Raw genomic sequence first — 24153 nt, forward strand, 5'->3', positions numbered from 1 at the left:
ACCATAACCTCTCTGAATGGGCTTTACCATATAGCAATATGAGAAAATCTTGCTTTTTAGAAGCTACTACGGGTAGTCAACTCTGAAATTACTTAGAGCACTTTGATCACCTTAAAGTAATCTTTAAAATCTGTATTATTGTTTGCTGTTTATAATTTCTGATGCATTTATCTAATGCTTCAGAAATTACTGTAGCCATCTGGTCTGAGCAGCAAGCAATTTATGACAGCCATAGCTTACCAGTCAAAGTGTTACTCCCACAAATTGTCTCATTTCTGTGTGTAATGAGAATGAACTTTCAGTGAAAGAAACAATAATGTATCTCTTTTCTTTCCTTCCTTACTTAAAAAGAAATGAGAACAGCTGAAAAACAAGCTGAATTCTGATAAATGTTCATCACAATTTGAAACTTGCAGCAGAAATATTTGTAGGCAGAAAATACAACATGATTTTTGGACTAGTTCATCTGCAAATTAGCAAATGTGGAATTGTCATAATTTTCCTAAATTTGATAGGTTTACATTATATTTGAGTTAAATAACAACAATATTAGTGTCATGATGGTTTATGCACCTGGGACTCCTGAAAAATTAAATCTTTTAGTTCACTAATTACACAATAACAAATAAATCCAGGTATTGTTTTGTGCCATGTGTCTTTGTCATCTGTGTAGACATCAAGTAATAACAAAAATGTAATATCTCTGCTAGTAATGATTAGTTTGATGGGTAAATGTTGTGGAATATCAACTGATGAACTACTCTACTTTTTCATACCTTATTTGATTTTTTGATTGTCTGGGTTTCAAATTCCCTTGAAAGCAGCATCATGTTTTTGTGTCTGGTTATGACAGCAGTGCTCAGACAGAGGAAAGCAGGTGACAGCTTCCCATTACCTTTTTGTTTCCTTGCTTTTTTTCTGTTTATGTTGTAATTTTATATTTTTGCTGAATTCATATTCTTTCAGGCCTGTGCTTTTCCATAATAGCAAACCAAAATCAAGTATCTGGACCAAGACTGAGTTTTGGACTAACCTCTTTCTTCTGGAGGCTCAATTGCAAACAAAACTAAATGTGGGCTTATTGTTGTCCACTCAAAGTGTGTTTTTCAAGTTAGAACTGTAATTAGCCAATTCAGCAAATTCAGTGCAGCCGATGTTCAAGATGGGATGAGGTGTGGACTAAAAGCCCTCAGGTAATCTTATCTGTTCTTGATCTTTTCCTTTTTAAATTTGGGTTGGCAAACCTCAAGACAGCAAAGGAAGCCAAGCTCTGTAATGCTACCAAGGTGTAAAGTACCAGCAGAAAAGTACATCATGGTAGGGCTCAGTGAATGTCCTGATACAGAGCTTGGATTTACTGTAACTTTTTATGGCCTTAAAATATATTGCAATTCAGTCTCTAGTGAATTTGCAGGAAGGCAAACTTAAATCATCATAACTTCCTTTCATTCCAGATGGTTTCGATAGGCTTCTGAGATTTACCTTCAACATATAGTGTGTTTGTAGTTTTAAAATTTTTCATAACAATTCCTTTTGCTACTAGCTTTGGAAAAGCACTGTGATTTCTTTAATGTAACATCAGTGTAGGAAAGTGTATTATATCGGTTCTATAAAACCTAAGCTGCTATCCAAAGCTTCATTGATCTTAGTAAAGGATAAAAAAAAGGTCGTTCAGAAAACCTATTAACCCTGGATATGGAAATCACTGGGTCTGATCTACACTGTCTCCCATAGGAACAAAGTCTTGTGTAAACAGGTGGCTGGTTTATGGTATCACTGTTGAAACTGGCACACTGGAGTCTAATTTCTAACTCTTTTCTCCCTTCTTTCCCACTTTTATTTCTCTTGTGAGAACTGGTATTTCAGAACCACTAATTGTAGAAATTGACCAGTTTTGCTTTCCTGAAATACCCAGTACAAGGTCTGCTACCTCAAAATCTTGGGCTGAACTATTCTGCATGAGATGAAATGAAATCCAAAATTGCTTCGACCTTTCTTTGTCATGTTTTAATTAAACCTTTTAAGAACAAATACTACTCTCCGTGAAGTACTACTCTTTGCCGAGAGTAGTATGATGAAAAAATTATAAATCGTGTTGCTTTAGCTTGTAGTATTTTGAGGGCACTTGATTGCAATTGAAGCCCTACTGGATACAATAAAGATTCTCCAGAAATTTTAACTAATCACAGAGACTGCTTCTGGGTGTATAGGTAGTTTTAGTGGTCTTCAAATTTATTTGATAGAGTCCAGATTAAATACAAATAATAAAAAAAAGTACTGAGGCTATCACTAATGATTTATTATTTTTCCTTAATTTTTTTTTTTTTACTTATTAATGACCATTTTTACGATTTTTAAAAGGCCACAATTATTGGAACCAATATTGTAAAGCTTTTTACAAAAAAAAGGCACAATAGTTACATTATAGCTTTCTCATTATCCAGGAAGGAAGCTTTAATATTTTTTTTTGTTCTGTGGGGTTTTCTTGTTTGTATTGTGTTGGGGGTGTTGATTTTCTTTTTGGCAGAGTAGTCTTATGAATATGGAATTTGTTTACGAAAATTACTGAAAAAGCAGGATGAAATTAAACTATATAGAGATTTTTATATCCCTATTTCTGCATTATATTGTAAACTTGTATCATTTGCAATTTTAAAAATGAACATGAAGCAGTATCTAGAAATTCCTAGGACTGGAATTTAGGAACTTCTGGAAAGGCAAATGTGATGCTAAACTTCAGTAGTAGTTTCTGTTTGTTCTCTCCAGTTTGAACAAATGCACACAGTGTGAAATGCACTCTGGCTTCAGTATTATCAAGTAGATTGCTACTAAATCATGCGTTTCATGACGTGTCCTTGTAAGTGTAGAGCTCCTCAGTTACAGTTTAATAGCGCAATCAAATGAGCTGCAAGTCACATTAGAATTTTTTCTCTGCCTACTCTTGAGATCAGAATCTTAGGGTAGAGGCACTCTTAGTACATGCGATAAGAGGAGAGAATGAGGGGAGACGGATCACTACATTACTTCCTTCATGTTATTTTTGGATATGACTAGCATTCCTCCCCTTAAACACACCCTCTTTTTTCCCCAGCCCCCATCTCTTACATACATTACAAGCTCATACAAACACTCTCACGTACTCTGAAGCAAAAGCAAGAGCAACAGTTGGACTGAAGCCAGAGGACTTAAACTCCGCTTCCTCATTGCCAGCAGGCTTTGTTCTTTGGAATCAGTCAGAACTAGGGAGAACGTCTTCATTGCTGATCGTGAGTGGTTGGAATTTGGCAACTCGTCTGTCTATTAATTTTTTCTTGCTCTTCTGCGAACTAGGCTGAATTTAGAGCAGTAAAGCTAAGAGCGGGGGATAGTCAAGAAAAAAAGGATCAAGAGACCATCAGCTATCAGCTTCTTTGTGGGGGGTGGGGGTCCATCTGTTCCACAACGGTAAGTGCCAGCATTAAATGTGTATAAAGATGCAAGAAACAGTAAGATGCTTTAGCTGTTTTACTACAATAGAGGAGGGGAAAAAAGTATGTGAGTGAATCATACAGTGTGTGCTCAGTTATAGTGGTCTCGGAACGGTGCCTAGCAGTAAAATGTTCCTCATTTCTCCCTTTCCAGAAAGTATTATAAGAATGTATATATTTTAGCAAAATTCCTAAGTATCTGTACAAGTCTGGAAAGCTTTCCAAATAGCTTCATTATTGGGGTTTTCTGCAAATCTGTTTTGTTTTGAACCGTGTGCAATATAGAGTAACTTTAACTAGCAGAGTAACCCATTTGTTTTAAGTGCAAGAGCTGAACCTGGGAAGTAAAGATCTTCCATCACAAAGGATACAAATAGAACTAAAGTTTGGGAGGATGGAGGAGTGAAAAGGGATGAGATGCTTCCTAAGACTGTTTAGGTTACAGGAACCCGATGTAAACTTGTTTTAAATTATTGGCATTCATTCAGAGTGCACACACACCCCCTCCCTTCCCCAGCATTAGGAGCCAAGTGAATCTGTTTTTAAGAACAAAAAGCTTTGAGGGTCTTCTTGTCTAGGGCATGCAAGTGAAAGCTAATGTACAGTGGCAAAGAGTGTACGCTTGGATAAATGACTCTGAGAAAGGACAGGAATTGCAAAAAGAAACTTGGTTTTCTTCCAATAAGCCAAATGATTTAGCTGTTCTTGCTTTATAAAAGCATTTACACTGCTGCCTTTTAAGTTTACTAGCAGAGTGGATTGCTTTGTTACAAGGACCTTTTTTTTCATCTCCCTGTCTTGTCTTTAGAAAAAGTTTTATAATGATCAGCACAGCGGCAGGTTAGTCCAAATACCTTGTTTTCAGAAATGCCGTCTGGCTGTCAAAGGAAACTCACTGTAGGGACCCATTTGTTTTAAAGCTACTGATAAGCCCTGCTATCAGCATGCTATTATGTCTTGCTACATGGGTTATCTTAATAAAGTGATAAATAAGAAACCCTTGAAATCCAAAAGTTCAATTGTGTAATAAATTTGACAAAGAGGGAGAGACGGGTTGATTGAATGTACTTATGTACTTTAAAAAATAAAATTAAAAAAAAAACAAAACAAAACAAAACAAAGCCCTTAGCATTATTAGGACAATAGACTTGAAAAGAGGAAAGCTTTCCTTTTCTTTCTCTTAACTCTGGCTCCATCAGCTATTTCACGTAGTTATTCCAATATTTTGTGTTGACAAGGTGAGCAGTCCCTTCCTCCCTACACCCTTATTAACTGCTGGTTATCAGGGACTTGTGAAGGTGAATCTAGTCACATGAAAAATATGCTGAATGAGCAAATGGGTGATTGTGCAAAGTATAGCAGGCACAGTCAATTAACTGTTTGTTCGAGGTCTGTAAGTTTGTTTTTTTCTAATTCAGAAACTTGTAACCAAAGCTCTCCCATTCTGACTTTACCCTTCGTTTGGAAGAATACTCTGCTTGGTGTGGTAATTGCTAAAAACAATGTGTTAAATTCTGTTACTATGGCATGACTGCAAAACAGTGCTCAGCAGGATAGTGTGCAGTATATTAGGATGTTGGGGATGTTCAGTACACATTTTGTTTGCCATGTACTAAGGCACTTCTTTCTAGCTCTATTTATGGCAAGTTATTCACTGAACTGGAATCGCATATTAGAACTAGCAAAGATTCTTTTTCAGAGCTAAAAATGGAATAGTGTTTTCCTGAGTTGGGCTCCCCCCTGCCGATGGCACTGTGTCAGGTTGTCTCAGCAGCTGCTTTCAGTTTCACAATTTACATGGGTGCTATAATGACATTTTTTCTCATTGATGTGGTGGAAAAATCTGACATCTTTATGCTGTTTTTCCTGCTTTGATATGTTAAAGCATATTTTCTACTGACTGTGAGGTTTGGCAATGAGTGTTGAGTGCAGAGATGGGCCTGTACCAAAACCCCTGGATCTATGAAGTATGAGAAGGTTAATAACTGTATCCAAACATCTTGGCTCTGGCCTATTCCTGTTTTAAATGCACATCACTTTGGCCACAGGTTTAAATTGTTTTTTTGAGGTGATTAAGACTGAAAGAAACCTTTCAGGCTACAGACAGACTTTTAAAGAGGAAGTAGCATTTAAGAATCTTACAGTTAGTTAAGCAAAGCTAGCTCATTTGCTGCTTAAACTTGATTTTTAGGAGCCCCCAGGGAATTACATTCCCCTTCCTTTATTCTAACATTAGATGTAAGTAATATTTTAGAACTGCGTCTGAGATGTGCTGAGAAAGCTAAGGTGCTTTGTGCCTACCATTCCTACTTGCTCGAGTGGATCAGTGGAGAAGGCTAGCAGCGTACATCCAGGTAATGCAGGTATCCCAAAGTGTTTGTTTGATCCTAAGTGATCTGCCTATAAGCTTTTAGCAAAGTACCATATACATACTGATCTGTAAAAAAATTGTGGTAGCCCACGGTAAAAAATACTGTAGTGCAATGTAAGGAGATGCACAGATTGTTATTGAAATCATGGTTATTCTGCTTTTTTAATTTATCAACTTCTCCAAGTCTGGCTGGCTTAATGGATTCAATGGCTCTCTGTTAATACAATTACACATGCATCTGCCAGCTGCTTGTGGTATCTCTGCTTCAGCAAGAAAAGCTGTTTGGCAGTGTTGGCTCACTGTGGTTTGTGGCATGCAGCACTGATTTATTAGGCAGTAGTTGCATTTTTTTCCTTTTTTCCTTGAATGATTGAACTGTGATGTCATTTTTTGTCTTGGCTTTAACCTTTTAAAGAATTTTTTTTTTTTTTGCTGCAGACTATTCTCTTAACACTAGAGAAGTGGGAAATGTCCCAGTGTTCATTGCAGAGCAACTCTGTCTACCCCAGCACATTCCAGGGCCACCAAATCATTTGTGGTGAGAGTGATTCAGATCTGGTTAAGATGATTTAAAAGAGACGTTATGGGCATACTGCAGTTGTGCATTTAAGAAAATACAGTTTTTTACTGCCTGATTGAGACCACATGGCTCCAACTTAGACTTTTTTTTAACGTGGAAATTGTTGGCTGGATGTACTCAAACGATTTTTTTTTTTAATTGCCTAGGGGCCAGGGGTTGGGATCATAGCATTTAATGGTAAGGTCAGAGTTAAAACAAATAGTTTTTAATGTTTCTTTGAATAAAAGGAGAAGTGGCTTTTTTGAATATTTTGCATAGAGTACAAACATGCCTCTCTTAAATGAGAGCAAATGTATCTCAGGAATTCTTTTGGACATTACAGGGTAACTGGTGGCCTTATTTGAGAGAGAGGCAGAAGAACAGAGATAAGGGAAGATCACCCTGTCATAAATCACAGTAAATATGTTCCATTACAAATACATTATGGAAAATATGAAAAGTAAAAAGGAAGGACAATGACCTTTTTGATTGTATGCAGTTTATTTGCTTCCTCTCAAAGTTGGCATTTTGGGCTGCTCTTAAGAGGAGTGGAAAGCTTATGTTATTGAACATTTATTAAACTGTTGTAATTATCTAAGACAAAGTATATCCCTAATCTGAAGGATGAGATTGTAATATATACTGTAAGCACTTTGTGCTATTATATTGGTTTTATACAAATTATTTATTCTGAAATAGTTAATCAAAACTTGTTCTTCCCTCCGTGCTCTCATAGACCTTTCTTCTCAATTATATCCTTTCTCCCATACTGAAGCATAGCACTTGATATAAGACTTTCATCTAAGTCTCCTTCTTCAGATGCGAGTGTTAGATGGTCAATGTTTTTTATATGAATACTTTCTAAATGGGAAAGCAAGACCATAGAGTTTCAAATTTAAAAAACAGATCAAAAGTTATAGCATTGAAAAACACCGTTCTTGCCTCTGGTTGGAAGATGAAGTAAAGATGAAGAACCGTTCCTACAGTTCTGCATATATGGTAATTTATCTAGCAATAACATATAAGTATTATTCTACAAAAGCAAATCCAATAAACAACAATTATAAGCTTTTTGCTATCTTTAAGTATTGGGGTAGTAAGTTTAGCTGGCAGAAACTGAAAAAAAAAGATTTATCAGTCTTATAGTTGCGTACATCCTTTTGAACTACTTTCTTACTTAACATTACTTCTCTCTCTAATTTTCAGGGGACACATGAACTTTGTTCTTAACTTAAAAAAAGGATAAAAACTAAAAAAACCCCCAGCCTTTAACCAGGGTTCACGAACCAGTGACATTTAATTTCTGCCTCATGTAAACTACAATGTAAATGTTTAAAAGTTATTTGCAGGTTTTTTGTAACTTTGCAGTGCACAATGAGGATGGGAAAGCTATCAGTATTTCTGAATCACTGCTGTGAGAATTAGTCAGGGATCAAAATATATACTACAGCACCTACTACATTCCTGCCTCTGATATGTTAATCTGTTGTGTCAATGTTCAGTTTTACTGTGTTAATGCATATGAAATATGTAGAACCAACCTGAACTGGTATTATACTAGACAATCCTAACTGTAGTGTGGATAAAACAGTACAGTTTTTGTACCAAAAAAAGCCAAAGCATGGCCTTTATGGTGCCCAGTCTTAAAAGGTGCATCTTGTGCCTGAAGCCTTTGACAAATTCCAGAGCTCCTCAGTGCTTTACAGATCGAGTGAAGCAGAGGTGGTAAGATTCTGCTGCATAATATAAGTGGGAGTATCCCTATGTCTTTTATATAAAGAGGAGAAAATTCTGTTCTTTGAGACACCTCTGGGACAGCTTTGATAGGGCTGCTGAGGATATGCAGGTATTAATCTGTAGCTAGATTGACATTTGCCAGTCTTCCCAAACTTGACTACTTAAATGGTTTTGTGACTGTAATGCTGGTGCAATTTGGTTTTCACTGCTCATCTGTAAACCTCTCTTTAGTCAGTTTTTCAAACAGCGGAGAGAGGCATGATGGAAAAGGGCTGGAAATAAGGATCAAGGAGTTCCAGGATTTACATGGGCCACAGCAAGCACATATAAATTCTAGTCATTGCGAAAATGAGTAGACCTTAAAGCAGCCTTCAGCGGTGACCCTCAGCCTGTAGGATTCCTATAGAATTTTTGATTTTTCCAGTAAACCTGCTTTTGGTACTGTTTTGTATTTCACTTTTCATAATGGTTGTGAAATATACACATGGTATGCTTTGAGGCATGGCTGGCTAGGCCAGTGTATGTTGGCAGGTGGGAAGAATATTGGAAGTGATGAATGTTTGGAGCAAGCGGGCACTGGCCATAGCTACGCAGATTGTGGCCAAAGCACATAGCAAGGATACGTGCATACTTTTGGATCATACCATACTGATGGCTGGCAACCATGGATATAAGCCTGTCTAATAAGACTAAAACCAAAGTGAGAGCCATGCTGTGTCTTGCAGCTAGTGAAAGTGTGTAAAGGTCCTTTAACTGATAGCTGAACAAATAGCATCAGTTAATCATTATTAATTAGGCAAAGGTGATGTCTAGTCCTCAGGTCTCGCTTAGGTGGTGAATATGGTCCTCCTCTAAAAGGCCTCCTTGTGGGTTTTGAAACGTGCAGTAATGCAGCAGTTAAGCCTAATGACAGGTATCTATTTGTGTAAACCAAGCAAGTTGGTCAGATTTTGACTATGGCATGTAATTTCTGTAAAGGGATGCTGTGTATAAGGATGCTGAGGAAATGGTGGCGTAAGTTTTGCTGCCTTGGGAGAACTGAGGCTCCAAAGACAGGTAATTTTCTTTCCCCACCCTTTCCTTCCTCTTAGCTGCTGTTTCAACTAGACCTTTTCATATAGCACACTCTTAAAACTGTCCTAGGACACCACAGATGTTATCTGGGAGTCAGAAATCTTGAATCTTATTTTAGCTCATTTAATGGGTAGCTTTTTGCTGTGTCTGTTATTGTACTTACCTTGGAGGTAGGATATAAAGAAATAACATGCCAAAGAAAAGTACAGTTACTTGTAAAGATGACAGCTGTTACATAGAGAACAAACCTTTTCCACCAGCAACCGTGAAAAATGTCTTTGATAATATTACATTATGAATCAGAACAGGTATAATCGGTATTGCTGATCTATTGTTTTGGTAGTTAATGCTGGAAATTAATTCATTAAGCTTCTAGTTTCATTCCAGACCAGTAGGCTTAGAAACTATTTAACATGCTACAAATGTGGGTTTGCAAAGTGTCTGAAGTTGTCTGGCTTTTCTGGATATTAAGCTATGATTGAAATAAAGTCAATTATTAGATTGTTTGCTGTATTTAAATGATTATACAGATGACCTCAGATCTAGCTTTAATAATTTCTTTTCCTGAACTTGTCTTTAAATGGTTTTCTCAAAATTTTCCAGCTGTCCTTACATAAAGAAAGTAGTCAATGTCACTGAGTCTGAATGACAAATTAAAGAATGCATGCAAGATCGCAAGAATTAGCTGTATGGATGAAGGAGACTTCAGCGTATGTGGCAAAGACTGCGTCCATCAGTTAAGAACAAAACTTGACGAAAAGTTTAACCATTTTAAAATAGTGCAAATTAGCTACATTATTGCTGGGCCTTGATTATTTAACTCCTATTGGCTATTGGGATGTCAAGCAGATGCAAAAAATACTGAAAAAGTTCAAAATAAGTAAAACTTAAGAAAACACTATATAGAAGATAAATATTTTAAATTAAAATTGAACTGGAATAATCAGAATTTCTGCTTTTGATCACTGTTTCAGGCATTACTAAAAAAACCATTCAAACCACAAAATTGTCAAGACCTCAAACCAGCAGAATATTCTCTATTTGCAAAGTTCTGATTTTGTTTATGAACAATAAATTATTAGGAAATTGTTGATTGAAAAAGCAAACAAACAAAACCCAAAGAACAAGAGTATAAGTGGTTACTAGTGATTTTTTTGAAAACAGAAGGCATGTGAATTTTTTTCCGATATTTTTGTTTATATACATTCTTCAGTACTACACACAGAAAACACATTTTATTTCCCTGATAGTCCTAAGGGCACTTGCATGAGGACTTTCTTTTAAGCTTATGAGATGAAAATTGTGATGATCATTAACAGAAATCATTACATAGAGCTTTAAGCCATATGCCACTAACTTCGGCCAAACTATCTATTCTAACTATACAATTGCTATTATTGTTATCTGTAAATATATGAAACAGATTCAGCTGTTGCAACTGTCAGTGAATACAGGTCATCCAAATCTTGAATGCTTTAGTGACAGAAGTTCTCTCCATTGGCATCCCAGACATTCAAGACCTGTTACTGCTGTTGAAAACTGTATTCAGTCAAGTGCTGAGGTGCTTGTTCTCTACAGCCTGTGCCACTCTGCCATATGATGCTTATCTCTGCAGGCTGAGCCTCATTTGAGTAAATGTGACTGCTGTCGTTCTTAATGCAAGGCACCGGCAAAACTGCTGACAGCTTGCTTCCTTTGTTGTCAGCTGCTAAGTTGCTGACCTGACCTGCATGAATCAAGTATTTTATCTTTGTTCAACAAAGTTACGCTTACTGACTCTGGCTTGGAAGTACTTGGGAAGTCAGAAAAAGGGAGATAATAGTAGGAACAGTATCCATAGAAGAATGAAACAATTTCTTATTGGATATGTAGGATCTCATTTTGTATTTAAATCTGGTCTATTTAGCTAATGTTGCAGCGACGAATGAAAGGGTTTATTCAGCTACAGCTGAATAATACAGCTACAGTAACGTAGATAACTGTCTTCTGTAGGCATCATTTAATTGTGCCTATAAAAAGCTCATTGACTGCAATATCTGTTATAGCTGATTTAATAACTTTCTACCTTTCATAACTCCAGTAAGATGTCTGCCAGTTATGAAGGTAAACCTGCATGTTTCCACCATTGCCACTTCCATGTTGTCAGTGTGAATTAGACTACACACCCTGGATGGAGGTTTCTTTTTACTTATTGTTGATTTGCATGTTATTAAGCTTTCATGAATGAATGTTGTTGGGTTTTTTTCTATGAACTAGAGTGACTGGTCTAAATACTTCTCAGCTTCTTCCCCTTTTTACGTATTGTGGTTTTGAGAGGTACTGCTGCTTCATCTGAAATGTGGGTTGCCAGCCATGAACTTGACACTAACTAGCTCACCACAGCCATATTAAATGCAATCTACCTTATGTATAGAATTTAAACTGCATAAATGCAATTTTATCCTTATAACTTTCCATCTTTTTCTTTACTCCCTAACTCTTTACAGTCTTTCTCTCAAAGTTCAAAACATTATTCCATTGGAAGATTATGCCTGGCAGTTCTGTAAGAGGTTCCCCTCCCCATGTAGGCAAAATAATGACAGTATGCAAGTTCAAAATTCAGTTCTGGTCAAAGGAGTATACAGTTATAATGGATAGCTGAGAGCAGCTTTTCTATTAGAGATGATATGCATTCCATTTCAGCTAGACAAGCAATCGTGTTAATCCTACAAGCCTCAACAGTTCTTTGGGTCTGAAAAATGTTCAGCCTTTTATATGTGATTATTAAATACTTAATTTTTTAACGTGCTGTAACTGTCTTCACTGATTTTCTTTCTTTTCTTCTCTTCTGTGATCACGTTAATTTCCTATCAAGTACCAGAAGTGGTAACTTGCAAGACTAGGTCTGCATAAGCCAAGTGATGGTATCTGCAATTTAAGTGAATGTAGTTATGGTTATTTAGTGCATGCACCAGAGACTTAGGTGCATAACTACCCTCAGAGTTAATGGAAGATGGCCACATAAGATCATTCTGTAACAATAGGCAAACAGACCCCTAAGAATGAAACTCCAGTACTTTGTTGCCATGCAGTGCTTTGTAATAACTTATATTGGTCTTTTCTTTCCAATCTGCTAAGTTTTTAAGAGATTGAATAATAATTTTAAGGCTAACAGTAGTGCAAGGTCAGAATCTGCTCTTTTCTAGAGACCTGGTCAGTGCATGGAAGATGGTCTTAGAGTTAAGGCACTGGAAGCTGAGTTCTGACCTGGCTCTTACCTTTCTTGAGTGACGATGGACAAAGCGCTTAACCTCTGTTTCTCAATAATGCAACATATCTAATTATCTTATTTTCAATTACTATTTCAGTGCTCAAAATCCTATTCATTGAGCTTTTCTTTAAAGAGGCCTTTTTATTCAGCTACCTCAGAGGCGAGAACAGTCATTGTGCAATTGCTGAGGTGCACAGTAGATTAGAGGGAACTGTTGTTATGAACCGTTAGATCCTGTCTAGCCCCGTGTTACCGGGTGGTCCAATGCTTATGTTCAGTAAGATAGGTGCCATGTGCTAGACACTCTGGAAAATTATGGTGAATGTTCTTACTGAAAATACATGTGAGTGTATGCCTAACAGAACAGAATGGGAAAAATGGATGAGCGGAGGGAATGGTGGAGTAAAATGAGGGAGGCGTAGTGTGCTGCTCTAGCTGGCTCTTCCAGCACACTCTGAGGCTGAGAACAAAAGGTATGAAAGCAGAAATGTTATCTCTAATACCATATGTGTGTTTCTTCTGAAGTACTAAATTGTAACTCTGTTCTCATGTGCTTCTCCCACCACTGACTCTCAGTATGGGGCTGGTTGCATTTCAAGACAGACTGTTTTTTAAAATGTTTCCATAACTTCCTTTAAACAAATATTTGAGGACACTCAATAGAAAATATAACAGGCAGTGTTTCCTGGATTATCTTTGGAATACATTTTGGAGAGAAAATTCACATGTATATATTTCCATGTGTGGCAAAGGGTTCCTTTTGCCACAGGGTAAAAAATATGGAGCAGCATCTCTACTTTGGAAATCCAATATGCTGATTTTTGTAAAGAGATTATAATCTTTGCATGAAACAAAACAGCAAATAAATCAATTTGTGCTGGCACAACTACAGACACAAGCAGAAGGGGTCTGCTTGACTTACTGACAAATGCATTAGTAGAACAATCTGAAATGCTGATAATGTCTACCACACTTTGACTTCAGGGTAAGATGTTTCAGGCCCAAGAAGGAAGTTGTACAAAATCGGTCAATTTAATAACCTTTCAGAAAGAAATAAATTATTACTCACTATCTGGCATTTCATGGGGCTCCTATATAGTAACTAGTTAAATGCATGTTTCAGGTGCTGAATTCTGTGTAGAGTGTTTCACAGTTCTGCCTGTGATAATAATCCTCCAAGAGTATAAAGTGTGGAAAATGAAAGGTCATATCTGGTAATCATTTAAACCTAAATTACATTAAAAAAAAATAATGAAAGCATCTACAAAATCCATCCGTAATATTAGGGACAAAGCTTTTTGTGACTGCAGTTCCTCATTCTTCACATTTATGAACTGTTCTGTCTTTGTGGTTTGATACGTGGAAGCAGCTTCCATGTTTATTGTCATTGGAGGCCAGCTGTTGCCTATACTGCAGTGGAGATCAAAATGTATAAGATATTTCAAAAGAAAAAAAAATCTTCCAGTGAAATATGAAACATAAAAAGACAAATGGAATGTTAAGGAATGAAATGAACGTACATTAGCACTATGTGCTTTGCCTGTTTTAATTTGAACTTGTACTTTGCTTCATTCTTCCTCTCACTTTCTGCTCATAGAACCTACTGATTTTAGCGTAAAGTCTTCTGAAATATAGGTAAATGAACCACAAAACTACTGTATGAACATTCTTTTTCTGTATCTACTGTCGTCCTTCTTGGCTTTTGTTTTTACTAACCCATGATGGAGAATTGCATTTGTAGATATGTCAGAAGGCCACAGAATTTTCCTTTTTAATGCATTTTAAATAATTTTGCAAACTGCAGAGCAGATTATGATCCGTGAGTATTCATATGTTTTGTGTTGTGGGGTTTTTTTCCTTCTTTTTCTTTTTTTCTTTCTTTTTTTTAACTCTGAAACCCAGAGAGGTTACAGATGGTTTTACTACTGTATTTATGAAACAAACAACCATTTTCCAAACGTAAGTGGTGTAATTGGGGGCTAAGACAAGTGGGAATTTGCAACTATTCAATTATTTTGCCATAACTCATATTTAATGATATAGAGAAAACATATACATATAAAATGTATATTAAAAGACATATAAATAACTACTGGGTTATTGCAGCTTGCTTCTATTTCCAATCCAATCTCGCTTTTTCCCCCTGATATTTGCAGGCTTTTATAGTGAAATTTTGTGGTCTTATATCTGAGGAAAATAATTTTAAGTGAAGGGAAGAGACCTTTAACAGCTTAGCCTCCTAAAGCTGAAGGTATTTTGTTGTGAGGCAGTATTCACTTTGTTCAGAAGGGAATTTATTTCAATTTCAATATGTAACGAGAGCTTGAAAAAATGACATATTGTCAAGCGCAGACATCCACGTTGTTGAGTGATTGCTTTCATTACTGAAATACAGAACTGTAACAATAGTGGAGAAGAGAGTTCTTTTGACTCTTCAGTTGTTCCAGAAGGTGCCTAGTAGACGGAAACTTCTAGTCTCTTTTGACATTAGTAGTAGTTTCCCCTTTGATTATTCCGTTTTATACTTTCTCAGTCTGGCTAACGCGTGAGGCAGCAGAGATATTTTTTAGGCACCTGCAAAGAAGCTCTAGCCATCTTTGCACAAACTGCACTTCATCTCGAAAGCCACATTAGGAGCTATTATCTCAGATGTGTGGCTGAGTTTAAGTGGCAGTAGTACCCATATAGGTGCTGGTAACTCAAGCTTAACCAAATAGAAAATTATGTAAAATACCTCCTGTAGACTTGAGGATGTCAGATACAAAATAATGCTCTAGAAAATAGTCAAGTGTGAAAAAACTGTCCAAGAAGAGATAATGTAGGGAAATTTTTACATAAAATATTGTTAATGACTTGTTCTGCAGTAAGATTTCTGAATTTTCTTAAGAAAATGTCTGCTATAAAGACTCTCATTAAATTAACCTGCAGTACAGTACCACCATCTGAGGAGTCCAACACCCTCAAAAATGCCTTACAGATAATAGTGTAGAAACCTTAGTATCTTAAATTGCATATAAATTATTTTGGGGGTTTTATTCATGGTTTTTATTTACATAGATGAACATGGAAACATAATTTGCAAATTCACTAGTTATAGAAGTTACTCAATGAAATGAGAAGGCATTGTTATTTTTAACTAACTAGCTGTATGTGTTGCAAATACACGCTTGTTGTAAAATGCAGTTTGCAGATTGCACTACATAATTGGTCCTTAAATTGCATGGTATTTTCTCTCTTTTTTGATCTGATGATTACCCAAATCTAGAATGAACTGAGTTATTTATCCACATCTATTTGTCAGTTAAATTGATGCTTCTGAAAGTGACACATTTATAGCATGGGCTTGTGCCCAAATACAGAGAAGAAAGTTCTGTGTAAGGTTTCTGAAACTGTTTGTGAAATCTGTGGGTTACATCTACACCTGGTCAATGCTTTTGTCTTCAGAAAACGTGCAGTTAGGATCAAGAGATTCAAAGGTACTTTGTGTTTTGGTGATGGACAAAGATAAGGAAAAAAGATACATCTTCTGGAGCAAAGGGCAAAGATAAATCGAAATAGGATATGAGGTAGGATTTACACTTTGGACTTCAGAAATGGAAAATAAGTTATTCAGCATACAGTTCAGCATTCGGTTATTTCATACAGGATGATTGACTAACATAAGCAATATTTTTTGGAAGAAGTTGCTTTATAGGCATAAGATATTTGTTCATACTGGTTAGAGAAGAAAATAGAAAATAAAGAAAACAGAGTTTCCTTTAATATTGACTGCATTTTTGGCCAGTTAAAGAAATATGATCTCCTTGATTTTTCTTAGTGAATATATACAGCTGCACAGATGTCTCTGTTCTGTGTGATGAAACGAATTACCTGAAATGCGGTATCTCATTTGGATACTATTGGATGCATTTGTAAAATATCATTTACCCCAACACTACGGTACTGTCAACAACAAGAGTCACTTCGCTGGTTTCTTTGCCATATTTCATAAATGCATCTATGAGGCTTTGAAGCCAGTTCAGCAAGAAAGTTGCTAAATGCTTGTCATTGTTCTTCTATTAAATATTTAGATATTTTCTTATAATCACAGAGCTCTAAACAAAAGAGTGAACATAATTTTTAAAAAAGTTACTTCTGCAAGAAGTGAAAAGACAGTAGTGAACATACCTTAACCTCCTGCGCAGCCTGCTATCACAAATAAATAGCTTTGGATTACATATCCAAATAAGTCACTCAGCCGCTACCTCTTTTCTATATGATACACTATCTCTGGTTTCTATAAAGAAAAGATTAGCATTAAACTTCTTCATTATAGGCATGGAATGTAATTCAGTTTTGTTCTTTAAATCTCACCGTTTTTTCCTTTACATCCATGTATTTCATTACTGCATCACATCATGCATATCTCCTAGACTTTCATAAGAAAAGATTAACACAGAGATGTGAAATTTGTAACAATGAAATGTTACTAAATTACAATGGTTTTGCTTTATTAACTCATTGTTCTCTATAATTCTCCTTAGTACACAGTCAAATTATGATAAATGTTTTGAAAAAAATTAATTTATTTAAGTTAGTTTATACTGCTTCCACACCAAGGCCACATCTTTAAGACTCTCAAAAAAAAAAAGAAATGTATGAATCTACACAGGGCTGTAGGCATTCCTTTAAAAAAAAATACATAGAATGACCAATAGATGTAGTCACTATTGCAAATACCTTCACTCATTTAGCTCATATTATAATGCACACAATTGTTTTGACTAAGGTGCTCCATTAAAAATAGCTTATAACAAAACGCTGAGGTAAAGCAGAAGGGCCTTGGGAAATAGGAGATAGTTGCCTCAGGAGTATATTTGTGGTAGGAGTAAATTTCAGTAAGTTCAGTAACTTCAGAAAAAATTATTTTGTGGCAAAAATTCTTACTGTGCCTAAGAATAATTTAGCAGTAACAGAGTTGAAATCAGTGGCATGCATTATACCACTGCTAGAGAAATTCAAAATAAGCAAAGGTAACTGTCAAGCAAATTATCTTAAATTCTCTGTTGTGTTAAAATTTCATACTTTCTAACATCAATTTTGTATTTTCTTGTGTGAATATCTCTATCATTCAGGTAATTAAAAGCCTCCATCATAAATATATATTTTTAAAACCTTCTATGCTTAAAAGCTGTAAAGTGAGGCCACACTCACAATTGCAAAGACAATTGCAAAGACAAACAATTGCAAAGACAGAGACAAGATACAATCTTAAAAAAAATTAAGAACTTGTAAGCTAATGCTGTGATTTTAAGACAGAACAATTAGTTTTTAATCAAGTGTGGCAGTACTGGGGTTTTTTTTTGTAATTAAATGTACACAGCTAGGTAAGGCTGTGGAACATTGCAGTGAGAATGATAGGAGCTACAGGCAGGATCTCTGCTGTAACTTGGAATATCTTTTCTGGAGCTGTCAAAAGCTCAAGCTAATTTTCAGCTTATTTCCCCAGCTGAAATGTTAAAGCAGAGCAGAATCCTTGTCCCACGACTAAAGTGAACAGAAAGAAACTTGGAAAATCTACACAAGAATGTAGGGAAGGCATTTTCCTAATGACAGGAATGAGCTAAAAAAATGATCTTTGGAGTTACTGCAGCGTTCAAACCGCAACAGAGGCCACTGCTCACTGTTCCTGGAAGCATTGTAGCACGTGGCTCAGCTGGTCACACCTGTTACCCTCTGTACCCCCTCCTCCTTGCGTCCTTGCACAGAGCATGATGCAAAGCTTGACTTCAGAGGGAGCAGAATTAACTTGTAGGAAATTGTGGGCTGAAATGTTGATGAGTGTCTTGAAAATATAACTATTTTAGTATTCTTTTGCCCTTTTTTTTTTTACACTTTGAGAAAGCAGGTTTAGTCCCCAAATACCTAATTGTGCAATTTACTCAGCTGGATGTGAAGTCGTCATTGACATTTGTGAGAGATTGGAGAACACTGTGCAACACCTGAAGAATGAGTTAAATTCTGAATAAGTATATAATGTATACTGTTTATAATGTAAACACACTTTTTATTATAAAATTGCCTTCTGTGGTTTTCATCATTAGAGCCATTTTTTAATTGCTTAACTGGAAGTTCAGGCAAAGCACCGGCACCTATATTCAGATCTTCATTTTCTTGTAAGATTACAAAATATAAATATTTAAAGTATATATGTTGTTATTGATAACTCTTTTATGAATTACTTATACAAATAATGAAATTGTATATAAGGCATTAAAATATTGCATTGCGAGTTGCACAAAAATTGAGCAGTGTGCAAAGAACATCAGCATCTGAATAATCTGATTACTGCAGTGTACTCTAAATCTTATATGATGAAGTTGATTTCTTTTAAAAATCCAGTTAAATTCTTTAAGTAGTAATGTTTTACCGTCTGGGAGTGTTGGACTACTTAACTTGAATGGAGAAAAAACAACATGGAAGTTACACACAGGATTGTGATGGAAATGCTGACTCTGCCAGTGCAGGAGCGTCAGAATATTTAATTTAACTTTTCTTGCTGGACGTACTTAACACCACTAAGGATAAACTTACTTTTTAATTTACAATTTATCTCTCTGCACTTTTTGTAGTGGTCAGAGTTCCCTATTATAATTCTTCCCTACGGCTGTGTCTTAAAGTTTCACTTCAGCTGCCATTTTAAATTAGCTTTTAAGAGTGTGCAGAAAGGAAAACCTCTCTATTCCTTAGTGACTCTCAAAAAACACAAGTTCCAGCAGGATTATGCATTAGAGAGAGCCTTGAACTGTTTTTCTTAAGGCCCTGGTGCTTACTCAGTCAGTGTACTGTTCAACTCTGTTTATATTTTGTTCACAGTCATTAAAATCCCAGACACATGTGCTCGTATGTATTTCCATGCATGGAGGGTTGTGAGGGCATAAAGAAGAGAAGAGTGAAAAAGAAAGACATACTTTGTGAATTGCTACTTGATGCCAGTGTGCATGAACTGCTACTCACCTGGCATCTGACTGTCCTTTTTTGTTTGCTGTCATGCAATAACATAGCCAGTGGAAAAGTAAAGTGGGCTTTGAAGCGTGAAAAGCGAGTATCTTAACCATTGTTCCCCTGCTACCAAAATACCTCTGGTTTGCTTCCTTGGAGTATTGACTTTCCAGTCTAGTGATTGTGTTTCAATGTCTGCATTAAATACTTAATTGCTATCGTTTTAACATACAGCAGATACAATGTAGCTGAAAACTACACATAGGTGGAGAAAAGGCAAAGCAAAGAGTGGTACTGTAGAACTGCAGGCAGGAAGAGAAATGGAGGAAAGAGAATGGAGAAGGAAGTAGGAAAGAAAAGAGAAATTCAGTGTCATTTGAATAAAATGAATTTCATTTAATTAGAATTTATATTTCTTTTATTTTATTTTTTTGCCAGCCTTTATCTGACATCGTTACAGCAGTTTCTATTCTCTTTCAAGGGGACAGTTCTCTACAAATTTGCATGAATGCTAGCATGGCCTGCAGGAACGCACCTAGGATGCCATCCTGAGTTCTTATTCTGCGGACTGATATGTACACACATATGCAAAACCTTTTGTTGTTCTTTCTGCCTCTTTTGTTTCTATCTGCACACGTCATACAATAATGAGAACCCATAGCAAAGGGATAGGGAAATGAGTAGATAAATTTTGTACTTTCAGTATCTAGAACCTGTCAAATAGATGTATTTTTAAAACAATTCTCTATACAGGGAATTCTCTTTTTCAAAAGCATTTGCAGTGCATTTGTTCCTCTGTGTTGCTCTCTGTGTCTTTTGGTTGTGGTTTGGTTTGGGGTTTTTTGGCTCTCCAGAAGCATTATTGCCTTCTCACAGCTAGATAGTAATCCTCTTATCCCCAAGAGGATCAGTAGGCTGGAACAGACTGGACGTGAGTTAATGCTGCCCTAGTTAACATAAAGCTGGAATTTTCTTGTAAGACTTGCTTTGTGGTGGGTTTTCTGTGTCTAGCCATGAGCCCTTCTGGTTTCTGTGGCTCAGTCTCCCTTTGATAGAGATTTATTGCTTGCTTTGGTGATCCCTCTGTAGAAACAGAGAATGCTTCAAAGGACGCGATCCTGTGCAACCTGCTGTAGGTGAACCTGCTTTAGCAGGGGGGTTGGACTAGATGGTCTCCAGAGGTCCATTCAACCCCTACCATTCTGTGATTCAGTGATTTGTCTTTGAATCCTTTTCAGTCCTTAGAAGCAGAAAATTCTCTTACTATGACTGTTCCAAGTGTAATGGCAGTAAGGGGGCCTGTAGATAGCAGTTTTATGCCATATAGCAGCCCATGCTATATAAAAGATGGAAAACAAATTCAGTCTGTGTTTGTGCAAAAAATACTTCATTTAGCTTTATTAGCTGACCCTTTTTTTAATTCACAAACTCTCTTGAACTGAACTGGTGACTGCCAAGTTATTGCAGGGTAAGTATTTCAATTAAGTATTTTCTAATTCACTTAATTTTGAGGTAATCTCCAAAACAAATTCACATTAACTAATCCTCTCCTATCACCATGAAGATAGACAAGAAAAAAAAATACAATTAGAAAAGGAAAGAGCATATGACTAATTCTATCCCAGTATTCTTCATTTCAAATAACTCTTCTCTTGCCCATTGTGAAGGTGAATTCTTCTTTCCACAATAAACAGTGCCGTCCAACATCAGGCCTGTTTCCCACTCATCAAACGTCACCTTAATGACGGCTGAGGTAATTTTATATTGAATTGCTTACTTGTGTGTTTTTCTCTGTGGGAGACAGTGTCTGATGTAGCAGGTCAGGACTCGTTTTCAGTGATATGTCACTGATGTGATGCAATAAGTCTCAGTCCCAACCAGTGTTGAGGAATAGCTCCCACTATGTGAGGTTGACTGTGTCTATGCACGAATCAAGGGACAGTGTAGAATTTGTCCTCCTAAGAAAACAGTTTGCTTATTACATATCATCTGACAAAAAAATGTAAATGAATTTTTTTTTTATTTTAGGTTCATATGCTTATCACAGTTTCTTAAACATTTCGTGAGTGTGGAATTTGTGAGACAGTAGAAAGCCATACAACACGCATGAAACTATAATGGGATCTCTCTGAGAAAATAATTAGGCTTGGAGGAGAGGTTTTCCTTTGCAGGATGTTTCTGGAAAGGAAAGAAAAATGGAACTAATGGTTAAGTGGAGCCTCATATTACAGGCTCTTGTCTGTGATTGTCTAGAAATTGAATTAACCTCTCTCTTGTGCATATCGTTTAAAATCTAACTTAGGAAAGGCTGCACGGAGGTTAGGACTGTTAAGGTCTAATAAGTAGAAATAGTAGCAGAGGTCCTCACACCGGGAGAAGGGAGGACTTGTGACAAGAGAGGAAAGGAGGGGAAGAAGGGGAAGTGAAATGTTAATTTTGGCAGTCGAGCTGACAGAATAGATTTGTCTCCAAGCCCAATAGTTGTAAAAGTAGGCCAAAGGGGTCTACTGAGTAAACAAATGGAAGTTTGTTAGTTCCTTCCAAAAATGATACTTTCCGTGTGCACTGTCTGGGCACAACAGAAGACAGAAAAGGAACTTGTTAGTCTTTTAATTACGTGAGACAATTATATATGGTTTTAATGCCACTATCAACATTTTTTTACTTTCAGGAATAAAAGATCTATTGTTCATAAACACAGAGGGCTTGCCCACAGTTCTGGGTGTTATTTAAGGGGAATTGTCTTGTGTAAATCTGTTAGGTTTCTTAACTCTGCATTCTGAAATAAGCATGAAATTTCAAGTTTTGCAATCTAATATTTTCAGAAGAAAGTTTTGTGACACATTTTTTGTTTCTGTTAATTACATGTAGTTTAAGAAAAAAGAGCAATAAAAGTGAGGCAGTTCATTTCTAAAGACTACTCACTGATTGTTATTGAGTGGTATCTGTCATCCTGCATGCTTTACCTAAATAGGGAGGGGGGTTCTGTAACTCGTTGGGGTTACTTTGCTTTGGGGGGGGGTGGTGGGGGCAGGGGAAAATCAAATTCCATTATCATTTAATTGGAATTGACTCTCCATAACTTTCTGTGTTTATTTTTTTTTTAAATCCTTACTACAGTAGGAAAGTAAAGTGTATGGGGGGAAAAGAATGCATCTTGCTGTCAAGAATTACTCATTTTGTCTTTATTCTCACCACAGCAAGATTTTAATTTTAGGGTGGCAAAGGAAGAAGAGGGAAAGGAGGGCAAAGAGAGAACATGGGAAAGCACAGATTAGGGTTATGGGCTGAGAGGAAGGGACGGAAGAGTGATAAAAATCAGAGTGAGTTTGTAAGGCTGGAGCTCAGAAGGACTTGGCAAAATATGTTTTCAGGACATAGTGAAAATTTGAGAATGGAAGGAAGGCTGTTCCCTAATGATTTTCCTTTAGTGACTCACCAATCTACCATTACTTACAAAAATACATAGCAGCCCCTGTAAGAAAAAGAATTATCCACTTCACAAACTTGCTGGGCTGCTAGAGATGTGGATAAATCAGGGAATAGCCTATGAGAATAGAACTAGCTGATATGAAGGAATCAAACAGAAAAAAGATGGGAGCTGGTGCCTTCATGGAATCAATGCAGACTGAGAACACGGACTAGCTCTTCGGGCAGCCTGCACTGGAAAACGCTTGATTGACCCAACATTAACAAAATAGGCTCTGCTTTTACCTAGTAATAATTCATCCCAGATAAGTGTCTGTTTTGCCTATACCCGAGGCAACCCTCTTGTTGCGGCATACTTTTTGGGTAGTGGAACATGTATTATATACTTATATAAAAATCTAGGGCTAAAAAACCAGTTTATGTTCCTGATCTGAGGCAGGAGTAAACCTATTTAAACTTTAGCAATATGGAACCTGTACCGTGGGATTATATTAGGTTGACTGGGCATGATAGACAAAAATCAAACATCCTGTGTGGAGAATCGGTGAGTATTAGGAAGAAGGGAGTAGCAAGTTAGATTGAAATTGTCAAAGCGAGACATGCAGGAAGCATTAATTCTACCAAAACAAGACAGGGAATAGCTTTATGTTGTAGGTGTGTACAATTTTCTTAGCATTCAGAAATGTCTCACTACCTTTTAAACAAAGTGTATTCCAGCAAGTTCTTTCTTTGCAAATGCCATTAAACACTTCAAAGTACCACGCACTGATTTCAGTAACAATTTAGATTTTTGCAGCAGAATGTAATGTCTTCTTGTGTGCGATGAGCCTGAACCAATCTTTTATGTTCTTTTTTTCTTTGTATTTCTAAATGTGTGTGGGCTGCAGATGGTTCTGTGAAGGAAAAGAACTCCAGAATACGCCTGACATTCAGATCCGTTCTGGAAGTGGAGGACTTCATTCACTAATTATAGCAGAAGCCTTTGAAGACGATACTGGACGCTATACTTGTCTGGCTTCAAATTCCGTTGGTTCAGATAGTACATCAGCTGAAATATTCATTGAAGGTAAGAGATGAAATAATAAGATACTTGAATATACAGGTAAAGATAACTAAGCTGAAGTTTACTCTTGGTTCTGTGTGTTAAGACTACGTTTGCTTTGGTGGTATTTTTATGGTGTTCCTCTGCTTCCCTTTAATGCAACACATTTTAAACATCACATCATACTAATTCAGCTATTTCAAGGAATGTTCACTATTTATTTAGGGTACAAGTAAGATAAAG

At 36.5% G+C, this 24153-nt stretch overlaps 1 protein-coding gene across 6 annotated transcripts in view; it reads left to right on the forward strand.

The window, feature by feature from the left end:
* Positions 1-24153, forward strand: part of PALLD (palladin, cytoskeletal associated protein) — a 200260-nt gene that overhangs the window by 44082 nt on the left and 132025 nt on the right. For all 6 annotated transcript variants that reach the window (XM_063335042.1, XM_063335038.1, XM_063335037.1 and 3 more), the window contains one exon: positions 23756-23934. In XM_063335042.1, the coding sequence (XP_063191112.1) occupies positions 23756-23934 (179 nt within the window). The remainder of the gene's footprint in view (positions 1-23755; positions 23935-24153) is intronic.

Source organism: Chroicocephalus ridibundus, chromosome 5 (assembly GCF_963924245.1).
Source record: "Chroicocephalus ridibundus chromosome 5, bChrRid1.1, whole genome shotgun sequence".
NCBI classification, from domain to species: Eukaryota; Metazoa; Chordata; class Aves; order Charadriiformes; family Laridae; genus Chroicocephalus; species Chroicocephalus ridibundus.